This window comes from Pipistrellus hanaki, assembly GCF_964339955.1.
Source record: "Pipistrellus hanaki genome assembly, chromosome: 8".
Taxonomy (NCBI): Eukaryota; Metazoa; Chordata; class Mammalia; order Chiroptera; family Vespertilionidae; genus Pipistrellus; species Pipistrellus hanaki.
Genome location: NC_140510.1, coordinates 58593861 through 58612385, shown reverse-complemented (window position 1 = coordinate 58612385; position 18525 = coordinate 58593861). Strand labels below are relative to the sequence as shown.

General features: G+C 43.7%; 1 protein-coding gene across 2 annotated transcripts in view; it reads left to right on the top strand.

Moving 5' to 3' along the window:
- Positions 1–14767, top strand: part of EFHD1 (EF-hand domain family member D1) — a 44160-nt gene extending 29393 nt beyond the window's left edge. For both annotated transcript variants that reach the window (XM_084891884.1, XM_084891883.1), the window contains exons 3-4: positions 3766–3900; positions 13492–14767. In XM_084891884.1, coding sequence (XP_084748010.1) covers positions 3766–3900; positions 13492–13626 — 270 coding nt within the window. In that variant the 3' untranslated portion in view covers positions 13627–14767. The remainder of the gene's footprint in view (positions 1–3765; positions 3901–13491) is intronic.
- Positions 14768–18525: the final 3758 nt, after the last annotated feature.

The following is an 18525-nucleotide window of genomic DNA, read 5'->3' as shown; positions in this document are numbered from 1 at the left end:
ACAAAGAAATGGTCTTCCTCTTAAACCTTTTCATTTCCAATTATGAAAATAATGCATGTACATTAAGGGCATTTTAGGAAATGACATACATGGAACCATTAAAAATGATGATACAACAAAGTGTTTCATGACCAGAGAATAATTGTTGACAATGTAAAAAGTAGGGACAAGCTCTACCCAGTGTGGCTCAGTGGATAAAGCATTGGCATGCAGACTGAAGGGTCCCAGTTCAATTCTGAACAAGGGCACATACCTAGGTATAAGCTTGATCCTCAGCCGGGCCTGACCAATCAATGGGACATCGATGTTTCTCTCTCTCTGTCTCTTCTCCATTCCACTGAAAATATCCTCAGGTGAGAATTAACAAATGAACCAATTAAAAAAAAAAAAAAGTAAGGACAAAAGCAGATTACTAAACTGTATGTAAAATATTATTTGCATTTGTGGTGTGTATGTGTGTACAGACACACAGAAGAAACATAACAATGGACCAAAGTTAGCAGTTCTATCTCCATCCTCACCTGAGGATATATTTTTATTGATTTTAGAGAGAGAGGAAAGAAGGGGGAGAAAGAGAGAGAGGGGAAGATTCATGTGCGAGAGAAACATCGACTGGTTGCCTCCTCTAGGAGCTTCAACTGGGGATCAAACCTGCAACCTAGGTATGTGCCCTCACAGGGGGTTGAACCTTAACTTTTTAGTGAGTGGAACAATGCTCCAATCAGCTGAGCCACCTGGCCAGGGCTACCCTTGATTTTTTTAAAGATATCTTTTTTTAAAAATATGTATTTTATTGATTTTACACAGAGAGGAATTGAGAGGGATAGAGAGTTAGAAACGTCGATGAGAGAGAAACATCGACCAGCTGCCTCCTGCACACCCCCAACTGGGGATATACCCGCAACCAAGGTACGTGCCCCTGACCGGAATCGAACCCGGGACCCTTCAGCCCGCAGGCTGACGCTCTATCCACTGAGGCAAACCAGTTTCGGCTAAAGATATCTTTTTATATAATGACTACCCCCTTTTTGATTAAACCAAGTTTGTTTCTGTTACTTGCAAACTATGAACTAATATGGAGACATGTTTGCATCTCAAGCTAGAGCCATGACATTTAAAATTTCCTACACTTATCAGAAGCATTTTATAACTTGTATCTGAAATTGCTTTTAGCTTTGACCATTCTCTCTGTTTCTTTGTTTTCTGTTTCTCCTTCCCTCCCCCGCTCTTTGCTCATAGCTAGGACATTTTCCAATTCTCCACAACATACCAGTCTTTGTGGACTATAAATAGGAAGACAAACAAGGCTGGGCAGTTAGAGAAATTGTCATTCAGGGGTTGGTGATTGTAATAAAATTAAATGGGAATGTCTGACAAGCTTTTGGAAGGCTGCACATTTTCAGGTTGAGCTGGACTTTTTATCTTCTTTAACTGGCTGGGATGGGGGCCCCTCAGTAATGACAGGGCTCCTCTTGGCCATCTGCTGAGCTGGCAGAGGGAGCATACGGGGCCAGGCTGGGATCTGCTCTGGGAAAAGACCCACGAGGAATACTTGACGCTGTTCTGTAAACACAGAGGAACATTGTCATCTCCACTTCGGCCTCCCCAGGGTCACCTGGGTTGTTGCTAGGCTCTGTCTTTCCCCGTTGCCTCCCTGGGCCCAAGGGAATGGCTGGTATGGAGAGGCTACCTGCTTTTGTTGGGGGGGGGGGGAAGGGGCTTCTGTAACAAAGGACAGGCAGGGTACCGAGGGACGAGGGACAGATACTTCCCTCCTCCTCTCCTGGAGTGGCTCACATTTGCAGCATTGAAGTCTTTGCTGCTTCAGTCTCTTCTGTGAGAGCCCAACCACAACTGTCCCCAAATCCCGCCCCCCCCCCCCCCCCCCACTCTTGCGGACCTCACCTTCTTCAACAGGCTTGTTTTTTTTGTTTGTTTGTTTGTTTTATAGCCAATATGTATTAATTTAAAAAAATAGTTAAATACATTTCTTTTACAGTATCTGAGCTTGACTCTCAGACATATGAAACGAAACACCGAAGTGTCTTTATAGTCAGTGATAAAGCTGATATCATATATAGCTTTCATTTAAGTATACTTAATATTTTCCAAGCCTCTGGAGCCAGTGTTTGGGCTCTGAGAGTCTGCAGCAAACTGAATCTTTGCCGGCCTCTAGTGAGAGAGTTTGAAGTTGCGGGTGGATGAACATCGTGTTGCTACTGAGCCAACCAGTGGCCTCTGCAAAGCTGCGTGTCCCTGCACATCTTGCTTCATCCACAGCTTTGCATTAAGCAATGCTCCCAAGACTCCCAAAGCAAGAATTACAAAGAAAACTTTATTAGCAATGTTTCTGGGGTGGGGGAGGTAGAGGTTAAAACTTTTTCTTTCTTTTTAAAAAAATATATTTTATTGATTTTTTACAGAGAGGAAGAAAGAGGGATAGAGAGTTAGAAACATCGATGAGAGAGAATCATCAATCAGCTGCCTCCTGCACACCCCCTATGGGGGATGTGCCCACAACCAAGGTACATGCCCTTGACCAGAATCGAACCTGGGACCTTTCAGTCCGCAGGCTGACGCTCTATCCACTGAGCCAAACTGGTTTTGGCAAAAACTTTTTCTTTTTAATGTTTTTATTGATTTTAGAGAGAGCGGGAGAGGGGAAAAAAAAACCAACAGCAACATTGAGACTGATTGGCTGCTTCCTGACACCTCCAACTGGGGATCAAGCCTGCAACCCAGGCATGTGCCCTGACTGGGAATCGAATCTATGACCCATCCCTGCCTGGGGGGATGCTCAACCACCTGAGCCACACTGGCCAGGGTGAGGAGGTTGAAACTTTGACTTGATGAAAGAAACTTCCCTCCAGGAATTAAGAGTCTTGGCAGTAAAAACACCCCAGGTGGGATTTGGAGAGCCGGTTGTAGGTGTTTTACCTCTCACGATACTTTGGTAATGTCCTTTGCTCTTGGGAAGCCGTTCTCTAGAGAAGAAGGTCATGAAAAAGAACCCCAAATTTCCCTATATTTTAGGTAGCACATGAAAACCTGGAGAAGCCTCTTTGATGTGGAATGTATAACTCATATTCTTTCCAAATGGAAAAATAAATGGTAGAAGTTGGGTAGCATTACTGACAAATAAATTCAGAAAAATTGTTTAAGTAAGAGAAATTAAAAGCCATAAAATTGACTTGGGGAAGAAAGACAGAAAGCTGGGGGACCAACCTTTTCAGCTTAGCCTATTTATTTATTTTTAAATGCATTCTACGGAGGCCTTGGCACAGGCTGGCTTTAAAGATTAACTCATTCAGGTCACATTTTGAATCTGGAAGAAGAAGATGGATTATCCAATAAATGATGTGGGGTTTACTAACTAACCATTTGAAGGAAAATAAGGTTAATGATCAACGTTGCATGATAGATCAGAATACATTTCAGAGATTAAATATTTACATGTTTAAAAAAAAAAGGGGGGGGAGTCATAAAAGCAGTAGACAAAAACGTGGGTGATTGTGTCTATAACCTTGGTGGCGAGGAAGGTTTTTCTAAGCATAACACTGGTGAGAAAAAAGAAAAAGTTTGATAGATTTTATGTAAAATTTTTGAAAGTCAAAAATGACCATGAACAAAAGTGGAGAGACAGAGCTAAAGCGTTTGAAGCATAGCTGTAAGGATTTCTTAGAAAATACTGGGAAAGGTAAGCAATCTAGTGGGGCTGAAGGAGATGGTTGTCAACTTCTCACGGATGTTGACCTTTCCCCACAGTTCCTGCTCATCTTCCACAAGGCCGCCGCAGGGGAGCTGCAGGAGGAGAGTGGGCTGATGGCCCTGGCAAAGCTGTCCGAGATCGATGTTGCCCTGGAGGGCGTCAAGGGTGCCAAGAACTTCTTTGAAGCCAAGGTAGGTGGCTTCTTCCTGTGCAGGACAACCGCCCCCTCCCTCTACCCTGCCTAACAGGCGATGCCAGTTAGCAACTCGCTCAACTCCCTCGGGACAAGCTTAGATAGATCATGTGTGATTGCAGGAGAATGAATGTGTCTGCCTGCAATCTACAAATTAAAAACAAAACAGGAAAGCAACCGAATGGCACATGCATCAGACTCTGGTTTCAGATTGGGTTACTTGGACAGCTACCTCCATATTTGCCTCTTACACACTTGTGTGTAAACAAGTGAACAATGGGGCCATTTGCTCCATTGACAATGTCTGGGAGTGGGAAAGGAATCTGCAGTGCATGGTCTTGAATCTCCTCTGGGTGCTTCCATTCATTCACATGTCCATCCAGCCATTGAGCATTTATGGAGAGCCCACCCCTTGCTGGGCGCTGTCGTTTTCACCTCTGCAGAGCACACCTGCAGAGAGAGAGAGGTCAGGAGAGCCCTCCAAGTCCCCTGTCTACCACAGCAGTGGAGTGCAGTTGGTAAGGCTCTCTGGTTTCAGATTCTGCCTCCTCCTGTTACCTGTCTGTGCCTCAGTTTCCTCATCTGTGCAATGGGGGGATGATGGGATTACTGTGAGGATTACCAGAGTTCACGTATACATAAAGTATTAAGCAAGTGCCGTATTTTTCGGACCATAAGACGCACCGGACCATAAGACGCACCAGTTTTTAGAGAAGGGAAATGAAGAAAAAAAGATTCTGAAACAAATAGTGTCCTAAAATATTTTATGTGCATTAAAACCCAACATCACAGTCATAAACACATGTAATCAACCCTGTAAAGTAAACAGCAGCATTTAGAACCATTTTAGAGCCAGGCAAGCACACAGAGACCACACAGAGCCGGGCAAGTAAAAAAACTTTTTTCTTACAGTATATGTGTAGGCTATATTTGGACCATAAGACGCAGGGACTTTTCCCCCCCACTTCTGGGGGGAAAAAAGTGTGTCTTATGGTCCGAAAAATACAGTACCTGGCTCACTGTGAATAGTCCATATGTGATATGAGCTGTTGGGACTCCCCACCACCCCAGGCAGGAGTCTGCCTCTTGTATGGTTTTGGCTTATTTTACTAGTCTGCCCAGAGACAAATTGTCCTTGGCAACACATTTCAACCTGCTCGGGCCTCTAGGATGCTGCTTGCAGAAACAGTCCATCATTTTTGTGCTAACATGTAAACTGAATCATGGTGGACTTGGTGCCTGAATTTCTACGGCCGTCATCTGGTAGTCTGGGACAGGCTGACCACTCATTGTGCCTTCCAACCCTGAAAGTGGTTTGGTCCTTCCTTCATGACATAGCATTGATTCAAACCAGTCCCCCTGGCAATGCCTGGCCCCACATTCAGCTCAGGAGGTACCAGGGTGTAGTAGACAACACTTTTGCCCTTTCCAGGACACACACTCCATCTAGTGAGGAAAGCAAACTCTCAGCCTAGATAGAGAGGAGGCAAGGAATAATTCTGGTTGGATGGGTCCTCCCCATTCATTGACTGAGTCAACGTGTGCAGATCTCTCGTGATGCCTTGGGCTGGGGCCGAGGACTGAGACCCACCTTAGCAGGACGCTCTTTCCACTCCACGGCTGCAGCGCAGTGTGCCGAGTGCTTTTGTTCAAGACTGTATGAAGTCTCTGGGTACGTCTTATCTGGGCATTCAGACCTTTTCTGACCTAGATCTGGTCCCCACTCTAGCCTCGTCCACCCCATGCATGTTTCAAATGCTGCCCTGCTTTTCACAACTGGGCCTCAATACTACTGTGTCCTCTGCCTGGAAGGCCCCATCCAGATGCCTCTTCCCAGAAAACTCTACTCATTCTTTAAGACCCATGTTAAAGAGTTGCCTCCTCTTGGCTGTTTTCCTCGACTATCCCAGTTGAGAAAGTCTGTCCTCTTCTGCATGCCTGTGTTATGAGTGGAAGAGCTATCATAATTTATTTTTTCAAGATATTATAATTTATTTTGGATACTTTGGGCAAGTACATAAATCAACCCAACTTTCTGAGAGTGGATTGGGGCAAGCCGTTAACTTTTGATATCATCCTTCACCTCTAGAATTCTGCCTCTAGGAGTTTGGCCTCAGAGACAGTCATGTAAATGCACCTTCAACACCAGCATCGTGTGTCCAACCTTGTCTGTATATAAATATCTAATAAAAGAGTAATATGCAAATTAACCATCATGCCAACACACAAGATGGCCACCCCTATGTGGACACAAAATGGCCACCATATGATGGCCAGCAGGGGAGGGCAGTTAGGGGTGACCAGGTTGGCAGGGGTGGGCAATTGGGGGGACCAGGCCTGCAGGGGAGAGTAGTTAGGGGTGACCAGGCCAGCAGGGGAGGGCAGTTGTAGGCGATCAGGCCAGCAGAGAAGGGCAGTTGGGGGGACCAGGCCAGCAGGGGAGGGCAATTAGGGGTTACCAGGCCAGGAGGGGAGGGCAGTTAGGAGTAACCATGCTGGCAGGGAAGGGCAGTGGGGGAGGGGGGAAATCAGGCCTGCAGGGGAGGGTAGTTGGGGGCAACCAGGCTGGCAAGGGAGGGCAGTTAGGGGTGACCAGGTTGGCAGGGGTGGGCAGTTGGGGGGACCAGGCCTGCAGGGGAGAGTAGTTAGGGGTGACCAGGCCAGCAGGGGAGGGCAGTTGTAGGCGATCAGGCCAGCAGAGAAGGGCAGATGGGGGGACCAGGCCAGCAGGGGAGGGCAATTAGGGGTTACCAGGCCAGGAGGGGAGGGCAGTTAGGAGTAACCATGCTGGCAGGGAAGGGCAGTGGGGGAGGGGGGAAATCAGGCCTGCAGGGGAGGGTAGTTGGGGGCAACCAGGCTGGCAAGGGAGGGCAGTTAGGGGTTACTGGGCCAGGAAGGGAGGGCAGTTGGGGGCGATCAAGCCTGCAGGGGAGGACAGTTAAGGGTGACCAGGCTTTCAGGGGAGGGCAGTTAGGGGCAATCAGGCAGGCAGGCAGACGAACGGTTGGGAGCCAGAAGTTCTGGATTGTGAGAGAGATGTCCCAGATTGGACAGGGTGCAGGCTGGGCTGAGGGACACCCCCCATGCACAAATTTTGTGTACCAGGCCTCTAGTATAAATATAAATACAGACAGGGTTTGTTTTTTTCTACAGCACGGGTAGTAATAGAGAAAAATTGGAAATGACTGAAACTTCCATTATAAGGGTATTACACCCACACATTTGCACACCTTACAACCACGGGTATGTATGGACAGATGCCGAAAATGAATTTAGCAAAAACAGTTTGTTTGAAACCCCATTTTGTAAATATTAAATACACCCTGGATAGTTACATACCAAAGCATTAGTAATACTTGTGTCTGAGGGACTTTTTAAATATTTTTGTAATGTTTTATAATTATGGGTGCATTATTTTTATAACCAGGAGAAAAGATGAAAAGAATAACAATAAAATAAAAATTTTTGAATGTGTTATGTGTATGCATCTGCCTCCCCAGCCAGACTCAAAGGCAGCGTAGGTATATTATCTTTGTAATTACAGTGCTGGGCATATAATGGCCCTCAATAAACACTTGCTTGAGTGACAAATGCAGGGAATCACCCCTTGAATTTAGGAGAGGGCCATAAAGAAGCTGACGTTTGTGACAGATGTTCAAAGATGAATGGAGACTCACCTTGTAATCAAGGAAGGGAGGGCGTTCCTGCCGTGGGAATGGCAGGAGCAAAGGCTCCGAGGCATGGAGGGTGAGGAGTGTCTGGAGGCTGGGCCTGGTCCACACTGGACACACTTAGACAGGGAGTCTGGGCTCCCCTAGAGGTCAGGCCTTCCTCAGCCTCCTGAGCATCAGAACCAGCTGCAGGCCAGCTTCCCAGTCCCACCCAGATCTATCTGGTTCTCCAGGGTGGGGCCCAGGAAACCTGGACTTGAATGAGCTCTGCAGGTGGTTCAGGGCAGAGCCAGGCTCAGAAAGCACAGCTGCACACCTGGGTGGGGGGAGAGTGGGAGAGTCTTCAGAGGAGCTTGAGCAGGAGCCTGACATGATCAGTGGTGGGCACTATGGAGATTGGTTTGCCTTGGGCGAGGCTGGACTTGGGAAGCTTCCATAGATTCTGGAGAATCATAGGTCCAATAAAGGCAGCGACAGCCGAGACCCGTTTGGCTCAGTGGATAGAGCGTCAGCCTGCGGACTGAAGGGTTCCGGGTTCGATTCCGGTCAAGGGCATGTACCTTGGCTGTGGGCACATCCCCAGTGGGGGGTGTGCAGGAGGCAGCTGATCGATGTTTCTCTCTCATCGATGTTTCTAACTCTCTATCCCTCTCTCTTTCTCTCTGTAAAAATTAATAAAATATATTTTAAAAAAAAAAGGCAGTGACAATGGGGAGCTCTCAGTATTTACCACCACTTGATTGGAGGTGGGATGTGAAATGCTACAAGGCTTGTCCGTGATATTTTTTTTTTTTCCCATCAAGGCAGGACATTCCCCCAGCCAAGGGAATAATTTAAGGAGGAAAAGTTATAAGCTGCGTTTTAGAGATAAATCTAAGTTGACTTAAGGCAAAAGGAAGGCATGCCCTTTCATTTGAAGGGCACAATGTTGGTTGCAAATAGTTTCTGTTCATGTCCTAAGAAATATCTGGGAAATTTGGAAAATATAATTTCCTAGTCCCTGTTACACCCACACATTTGCATGATAGGGCTTCTGATTCACAAAGAACAAAAACATAACACTTCCAAGTAATACTTTCAGAGGTATCTCTCTCCAGAAACAGACCTCTGTGAATTGTAGACAGAATTCAGAAAAGGGATATAACTTTCCACTGAGTTGTGAGGATCTTCATTAGGCTCCAAAGGAGGTAACAGAATGAAAATTAGAAAGGGACCTGGCCAGTGTGGCTCAGTGGTGGAGTGTTGGCCCATGTGCCAAAGGGTTGTGGGTTTGATTCCCTGTCAAGGGCATGTACCTGGGTTGCAGGTTCACTCCCTGCCCCTAGTTGGAGCATGTTGGGAGGCAACCAGTTAATGTGTCTCTCTCACATTGATGTTTCCCTCTCTCTTTCTCTGTCTGTCTCTCTCTCTCTCCCCTTTCTTGCCTTCCTCCCCTCTCTAAAAATCAATGGGAAAAATAGTCTTGGGTAAGGATTAATAATAATAAAAAAAGGACTGGGATAATGTTTAAAATATTGATATCATAGGTAGATCAAATTAAAAAAATATGGTCAGGACTTAACAACAACAAAAAAAGTGGTAGGAAAGGAGGATCCAAGATGGCTGCACAGATAAACACCTAACCGCAGCCGCACACAACAATTTCAATAAAATAAAACTAAAATATAAAATGGACATTACCCAGAACTACAGGAAAGTCAAATGACTGGAAATTCTACAGCGAGAAGGAAAGAGAAAACCAGAAGGAAAATCAGAGGAGCTGTAAAAGCCAAAGGTAAGGAGAAACGCTGTGCGCAAGGAAGGCACATGGACATTCTTTTAATTCTTATCAGCTGAGCCCGAGGGCACTGGCAGAATCCTCTTATCAGTGCTGATTTCTTAATCCATGTGCTTGGAATGAGGAACAAATAGGACCTGGACTCTCACAGGTCTCGATATGCTAAATCTTGTACCAAAAAATAAGGAGCTTACCCAGATTTTGATGACTAGGATCTGGGCACACTCGAAACTCCTTTTGAACTTAAACTCCCCTTTGGAAGCCAATAAAAAACAAACAAACAAAAAAACACACACACAAAAAAAAGGGAATTAAAAAACCTGATGAACAATATTAACTGTTGAATATAATAGAATCAGAGGTATGGAAGGGGAGTGGACTGATGATTCTCAAGGAAAAGAGGAGTCGGGGATGTGGGAAGAGAATGAACATAAACTGTGCACCTATGGATGAGGACAAGGGCGGGTGGGGAAAGGGCAGAGGGTGGGGTAGGAACCTGGTGGAGGGGGGAAAATGAGGAGCTTTTGTAATAATATGAATAATAAAGGTTTATTTAAAAAAAAGTGGTAGGAAACACTAAATAAGCGCTCTAGGGCAGTGACACTTGTTAGAAGTAAAACTTGGGGTGAAATCCAATTCCTTTCTCAAGATTGGAAATTGAGAGTATTTTCATTCATAGAATTCTCTCTAGGTTGCTTAATACTGTATATAATTTTAATTAACATTAATTCAGATATTTACAAAAGGGATACACCTTTTGTCTCTATTTTTTGCATAAATTTTAAATGGAGCAAACTTGGGTGAGCCTCAAAGTGGAGCCTCAAAGTGTGCAGCCTTTCCACCCAGCGAGCCGATGCCCATGTGTTAAGGAGAGGTACTGCTGTGCCATCCGGCATTCCGAGGTTTGGTAATTTCACAGCAGGCTTTGCTTACTGCTGACGTAATTGTCCACAAGACAAACATATGCTTGAGGTAAAAATTTACTGATTGAAATTGATTTTTTTTTCTTTTTTACTGATTGAAATTTCTTAACCTAATACAGTATTGCATATATTCCTGTAAAAGGAAATTTTGTTAAATACCATGGCCATTATGAAAAGAATACCTTTATAGTCCTGCAGAAATTAAGATCTAAAGATCTTGGAGGAGATGATTGGATCAAAAAACTATGGTATATCTACACAATGGAATACTATGCTTCCATAAAAAAAGAAGGAATTCTCATCATTTGCAGCAACCTGGATGGAATTGGAGTGAAATAAGCCAGTCAATGAAAGAGAAACACCGCATGACCTCACTCATTTATAGATAATAAAGAACATTATAAACTGATGAACCAAAAGATAGATATAGAGACAGTAAAGCAACAAGCAGACCGTCAAATTACAGCGGGGAGGGTAGGGAGATCTGGGGGAGATGAGATCAACCGAAGGACTTGTATACATGCATATAAGTACAACCAATGGACACAAAACTCTGGGGAGGGAGAGTATGTATGGGGGGGGGCAATGGTAAAATATGTACACAGATAATAATTTAATTTTAAAAAAGTAAATAAATAAATAAAGATCTTGGAGGAAAAAAAATTGTAGTCAGTTAAATATCTCAGAGACATTGGTGAAGTTTAACATTCATAATAACACATTTTTAAATGAAACCATCTTTTAAAAAATATTTTATAGGTTTCAGAGGAAGGGAGAGGGAGAGAGAGATAGAAACACAATGATGAGAGAGAAACATTGATCGGCTGCCTACTGCACACCCCACTCTGGGGATCGAGCCAGCAACCCGGGCATGTGTCCTGACTGGGAATTAAATTATGAACTGCTGGTTCACAGGTCAATACTCAAGCACTGAGCCACGCCAACCCAGCAATAAAAATATTTTTCTTCAATATGATAAAAGAATATTTAATTTTTTATAAATATAAAAACATTCAATAAAAAGGTAATATTCAATAATGTAGTTTGGGTACAGGAATAAACAAAACAATTAGTAGAACAGGATAGACAATAATAAAAACAGATCTCCTTCATGTGGGAATTTCGTATATGAAAAAGATGGTTTTTGTCGGGACCGGTTTGGCTCAGTGGATAGAGCGTCGGCCTGCGGACTGAAGGGTCCTGGGTTCGATTCCGGTCAAGGGCATGTACCTTGGTTGCGGGCACATCCCCAGTGGTTGGTGTGCGGGAGGCAGCTGTCGGTGTTGCTCTCTCGTCGACGTTTCTAACTCTCTATCTCTCTCAATTCCTCTCTGTGTAAAATCAATAAAATATATTGAAAAAAAAAAAAGAAAGAAAAAGATGGTTTTTGCCCTACCTGGTTGGGCTCAGAGATTGGAGCATCAGCCCATGGACTGGAGGGTCCAGTATTTGATTCTGGTCCAGGGCACATACCTCCGTTGCAGGCTTGTTCCCCAGCCCTGATTGGAGTGCCTGCTTGAGGCAACTTATCGATTTGTCTCTCTCACGTTTGTCTCTCTCTTCCTCCCTCCCTTCCACTCTCTCTAAAAATCAATGGGGGGGAAAATCCTGTGTGAAAATTAACAACAACAACAATAACAAAAAGCTGACTGTGAAGATAAAACCATAAAAGTATTGGAAGGAAATACAGGAAAGTGGGTTTAGAAACTTCTTAAACATGACATAAAATTCTAAAGTCAGAAAGGAAATGGCTGGAAAGCACTGATTGCATCAAAATTCAAAAATATTTGTATGGCTTAAGCTACCTTGAAGTTAAAAGACAAATAAGCCGGGCCAATGTTGCTCAGTGATTTGAGCGTCAATCCATGAACCAAGAGAGGTCACCACTTCGATTCCCGGTCTGGGCACATGCCCAGGTTGCAGACTCGATCCCTGGTGGGGTGTATGCACAAGGCAGCCAATTGATGGTCCTCTCTCATCAATGTTTTGATCTCTCCCTCTCCACTATCTCTAAAATCAATAAAAACATATTTTTTAAAAAGGCAAAGAACTTGGAGAAAGTAACTGAGAAAATATTAACAAGGAATTAATACCTACATTATGGAAAGTAAAAAAAAAAAAAAAAAAAAAGCTGAATAGAAAAATGAGCAAAGGATACAAATGGGTGCTTCACCAAAGAGGAAATAAAAGGTGCCAGTTTGCCTATCAGATTGGCAAGTAGGGAGAAGGTTAATTATAAGCCTTCATTTATAAGGTTAATTATTGGCAAGGCTGTGGGAGAAGTGAGAACCTGTGTGCTCTGCTGGTGGGGTATAAATGGGAATGGTTGCTTTGGAGAGCAAGTTCGCCATCTTTATTAAATAATGTACATGCCCACTGTGTTTGCAAAGTTTACCTAGTTTATAAGACACACACACAGAGAAAATGTCAGTTCTAGAGTAGAGGATTTTAAGGTGAGTTTACCTGATATTGTATCATTGGAGATAAATTTGATTTTTTAAAAATGGCGCTAAATCCCATTCACAAATACAAACAAAACAACAACAAAAAATGTAATATATGGAAATAAGTTTAGAATGACTTATTTAGAGAAAACAAAACATTTTAGTGGGTAACATAAAAAACCATACTGAATAAAAACAGAGGCTTTCAGGGGGAACTTATTTTGTAAAGAAATCCCTCTGCCACAGGAGAGTGATGCAGTCCCAATCAAAATCCCAGCAGGGAAGTTATTTTGTTGTGAAATAAAAAGCGGGGAGCAAACCAGCTGTTGTTGCTCAGTGGTGAGTGTAGACCTATGAACCAGGAGGTCACGGTCCAGTTCCTGGTTAGGGCACATGCCTGGGTTGTGGGCTGTCGCCACTGTGGGGCAGCAGGAGGCAACTGATCAGTGATTCTCTGTCATCATTGATGCTTCTGTCTCTTCCTCTCCCTTGCTCTCTGAAATCAATAAAAATATATTTAATAAAGAAGGAGTAGAAGTGGGTAATAGGTGGGACACTAAACAGTATCCTGAAAAAGAAGAGAAGTGGGAAGACAGATCCCCAACAGCAGAGTGACTGTCCCTGCTACTACGAGGCAAACCTGGGAAGACCACAGGGACGGAGTCTCATGTCACGTGGCTCCAGACAACCCAGTTCTGTTCGGTGGGTGTTCCATCTCCTAGTTTCTCTCCCCCTTTCTCACCCTGTTGGTCTATTTCTGCTGTTTCCCTGCAGGTCCACGCCTTGGCCTGTGCCAGTAAGTTTGAAGCTGAGCTGAAAGCTGAGCAAGAAGAGCGGAAGCAGGAGGAGGAGAAGAGGAGGATCCGCCAGGCCGCCTTCCGGGAGCTCAAGGCCACTTTTAGCACATAATCGGGGGATCTTGACCTCTGTCTACAGCTGTGCCTCACAGATGTCCCTGGGAGAGCTGGGCAGGCATCCTGGCCCCCAACTTGATTCCTTGCCCCAACCAGCCTCCACACCCAGTCAAGCAAACTCCTTCGCCTCAGGGCAGCAGGGAGCGCTCTCACCCCCAGGTGAGAGAGACCAGCTGTTCCTTGCCTTTCTTTTCCTCCCACGTTGCTCTGCCCTTTTCTGTAGCCAGAACGTGCCTCGGTTTGGCCACCTGTGACTTTTCCTTGTTCCTCTTCCTCTTCCACATTAAAGAGTGGCAACAAATTGTACAGACACTTCTTCCCTTGGTGGTCCTCAGAGGAGAGGATCCTTGGGGGCTGTGATGTTAATGTTGCCCATTTTCTTGGGTAATTCTCTGCCCCGCCCTCTCACTCCTCCCTCCCCCTCTCCCCTTTTGTTTCCCATCAGCTACCCTGTTCTCATTTTTAGCCTGAGCCTGCCAGTTGCCTTTGCATCCTGATCTTTTGAGGGTGGTGAAGTTTGAGGCAGGTCAAGCTGGACGGTTGTCTGTCCCCTCTCCAACAGGGTGAGAGGGGGGCATGCTGCCAAGATGACACAAAATAGAGAAAAGATAAGTTCTGTTCCTTTCCATCACTTTTCTCCTGTCCCCTAGCATTTCCCCCAGACCCACCTTCATTCATGCCTCCCCATTTCAGCCTTTTTTTCTACCCCTAAATACTCTACTACATACTTATAATAATAAAATAATAGAAGTACTATTAACGAGTAGAAGAATTCCTGCTAACTCTGACTCTATGCAAATTATATTACAGTAGACCCCTGACATTCACAACTGACAAATCTAGAGTCTTTTAAAATCCCAAAGGTCATGTCCACCCTCATCATGTGGAAAGTTTCCAACATCCGCTCCAAGGCGGTGAAGCTGTTCTAAACCTCTCGCACACATTTTCAAATCTCGAGGGTTCTTGGGATTGTGTACACATGCCAGGGATTTATTGTTGTATTTTTAAAAAATAATTTCTAATGTCATATTTATTCCCTTTTGTAACTGCTGTCTTTACAATAAAGAAAACATCTGCAGTTCTACCTTACAGCTGTCTCTTTTTAAATAAACTGTGCAATTAGATTTTGCCATCACATCATTGTGCTTCTAGACTTCTTTGAGTTGGGGGAGAGAGGAAGTGTTTTCTGTAGGGGCCACTTCCAGCCCAAGCTTCTTCTTCTTCTTTTAAAAATATATTTTATTGATTTTTTTACAGAGAGGAAAGGAGAGGGATAGAGAGCCAGAAACATCAATGAGAGAGAATCATAGACCAGTTGCCTCTTGCACATCCCGTACTTGGTTGCGGGCACAGCCCCAGTTGGGGGTGTGCAGGAGGCAGCTGATTGATGTTTCTCTCTCATGGATGTTTCTAACTCTCCCTCTCCCTCTCTGTAAAAATAAAATAAAATAAAATAAAAATAAATAAAATAAAAAAATTATATATATATAAATGAATCACTTAAAAATAATATGTAAAACTGGAGGGAGAGAAGGAAGTGAGGTGTTTGGGAATTGGGTATTTCCTGCTAAGTCTTTCTGTAAACCTAAAACTGCTATAAAAAAAAAAATAAAGTCTAACAATTAAAAAAGAGAGAGAGAGAGAGAGAGAGAGAGAGAGAGAGAGAGAGAGAGAAAAGACAGGAATGGAGGCAACATTGTAATTACTTTCAAACATTCATTTGCTTCTCTTATAACTAGCCCATGTAAGAGTTAAAAACTTGATTGCAATAACAGAAAATGTGACACAGGAGGATTTAAAACAAAAAAGGACCAATATTAGGCCATGTTCTAGTATCAAAGACCAGACAAGACTTCTTGGCCCCATCTTGGTCCTGAAGTCCTGCAGATGTTCCTTTCCTGCCTGTCTCCTGCAGTTCCCATCCTCCATCTCCATGGCCATGGCCTTCACTGGTTCTTTCCTGGGTTGCTACAGTGGTTGCCCTGCCCTCATGTTGCCCTGATTGTCCATCCTACAGCTTAGAATAATTCATATAAGCTGCAAACTGTTTCTAACATCTCCTGATTGTACCTTCCTCTTCACATGCAGTTCTCCCTCTATGCATGTCTGTGTCCAAATTTCCCTTTTTAAATTTTTATTGATTTTTGTTTTCTTAGAGAAGGAGGAAAAGGGAGAACGAGCAAGAGAGAAACATCAATCAGTTGCCTCCCATATGTGCCCTGATCAGGAATCAAACTCTCGACTTTTCGGTGCATGGAATGATGCTCCAACCAACTACTACTTCATACCCACAAGGGCTATATTTCCCTTTTTCATAAGGACTCTAGTCACTGAATTACAGCCCACCTGGATGGCCTCATTTTAGCTTAATTACCTCTTAAAGATCCTATATGCAAATAACATGACATTCTGAAGTACATTCTGAGGTTGGGATGCCAATATGTCTTTTGGAGGGATGCAATCCAATCCATAAAGAGGATGTTCAAATTGCTGTGTAACAAATTACCCCAAAATGTAGTGGTTTAAAGCAACCATTTCATTATCCTCATAGATTTAGTGAATCAGGAATTCAGACACAGCACAATGAGGAAGTTTGTCCTTGCTTCATGATGTCTTGGGCATGTACCTGGGTTGCAGGTTTGATCCTCAGCTCAAGTTGGGATGTGTGTGGGAGGCTACCAATTGATATGTCTCTCTCCCATCCATGTTTCTCTCTCTCCTCCTTCCCTGCTTCCTTCTCTCCCTGCATCCCTCCCTCCCTCTCCTTCCCTTCTACTCTGTCTTTTAAAAAAATCAGTGGAAAAAATATCCTCAGGTGAGGATTAACAAAAAAATAAAATAGACTGAGCAGACAAGGTGGAAGCTCTACCCTCTTTATGATCTAGCATTGGAAGTCATCTTGTTTTTCTTCTAGCACATTCTATAGGTTACAAGGGTCCAAGGGAAGGGGAATTATACTCTATGTCTAGAAAGGATAATTACAAGGTTTTAGAGGAGTACAAGGCATGGAATACATTGTTGCTGCCATCTTTAGAAAAACAATCTCCCGTAGCTGGTTTGGCTCAGTGGATAGAGCGTCAGCCTGTGGATTGAAGGGTCCCAGGTTTGATTCCGGTCAAGGGCGCATGCTCGGGTTGCCAGCTTGATCCCCAGTAGGGGTCGTGCAGGAGGCAGCCGATCAATGATTCTCTTTCATCATTGATGTTTCTATCTCCTCTTTCCTTTCTCCTCTGAAATCAATAAAAATATATTAAAAAACGAAAAAACACAATCTGCTACAATTGATCAACCTGTGTTTGTTACAAATTAAACTTGTTTCGGACTAAACTCCTTACTTCCCTCTCCTCCTAATGATCTGCTAGTCTCAATTTCTGTTTCTATCACTGATACAACAAATCTGAAACTGTTATCTCTGACTAGGGCAGGAATAATCTGCGGTTAACTTTAAAAACCACTATTTAACAAAACATTGGAGAGACAGAAAATTAAATGAGAAGAGAAAAGCACCCTTCCTGAGGAGTATAAGAAAAAATTTATTGATTCTATAGGTATTTATTGAGTGTCTGCTGTGTGCTGGGACAATGCCAGCTGCTGAGGAAACAAAGTCAAAGAATGCAGCATGTGTAATGGTTAAAAGCAAGGGATGTTGTTAGCTTTCACCACCACCACCACCACCACCACCACCACCACCACCAGATCATCATCATCACTTGGATTCAGTTCCTGCTCTCTGGCTTATATTTTTGGGCTAAAAATATGGCTAAGGTACTCTGAAAAACAACTTGGCAGTTTCTAATAAAGTTAAGCAAACATCACATAACCACCAATCCTGTTTATAGGCATTTACCCAAGTGAAATAAAAACCTATGTCCAGCCCTGGCTGGTTTGGCTCAGTGGACAGAGTGTCAGCCTGCATATTGAAGGGTCCCGGGTTTGATTCTGGTCAAGGGCACATGTCCGGGTTGCAGGCTCAGTCCCCAGTAGATTGCCTATCAGTGATTCTCTCTCATCATTGATGTTTCTATCTCTCTCTCCCTCTCCCTTCCTGTCTGAAATTAATAAAAATATATGTAAACAACAACAACAAAACATTATGCTCATACAAATACCTGTATATGAATATTTATAGCAATTTTTATTAATAATCCTCCAAACTATAAACAGCCCAAATGTCCCTCAACTGGGCATGGATAAACAAATGTAGTGCATGAATCCAGTGAAATACTACTCAGCAATAAAAAAGAATAAAGTGCCCTGGCTAGTGGACTCAGTTGGTTGGAGCATTGTCCCATGTACTGAAGGGCCTTGGGTTCAATTTCCAGTCACAGCCCTAACTCAGCTTGTGGTTTCAATCCCTGGTCAGGCTGTGTACGGAGGACAACAAATTGATGGATGGTTTTCTCTCTCTCCATCCTTTCCCTTCCTCTGCCCCTCTAAAATCAATGGAAACAACACCTGTCAGAATGGCTATCATCAACAAATCAGCAAACGACAAGTGCTGGCGAGGATGCGGAGAAAAAGGAACCCTTGTGCACTGCTGGTGGGAATGCAGACTGGTGCAACCACTGTGGAGAACAGTATGGAATTTCCTCAAAAAACTGAAAATGGAACTCCCATTTGACCCAGTAATCCCATACCTAGGAATATGTCCTAAGAAACTAGAAACACCAATCAAAAAGGATATATGCACCCCTACGTTCATAGCAGCACAATTTAAAATAGCTAGGATTTGGAAACAGCCTAGATGCCCGTCAGCAGATGATTGGATCAAAAACCTGTGGTACATCTACACAATGGAATACTATGCTGCCATAAAAAAGAAGGAATTCTTATCATTTGCAGCGACCTGGATGGAATTGGAAATCATTATGCTGAGTGAAATAAGCCAGTCAAT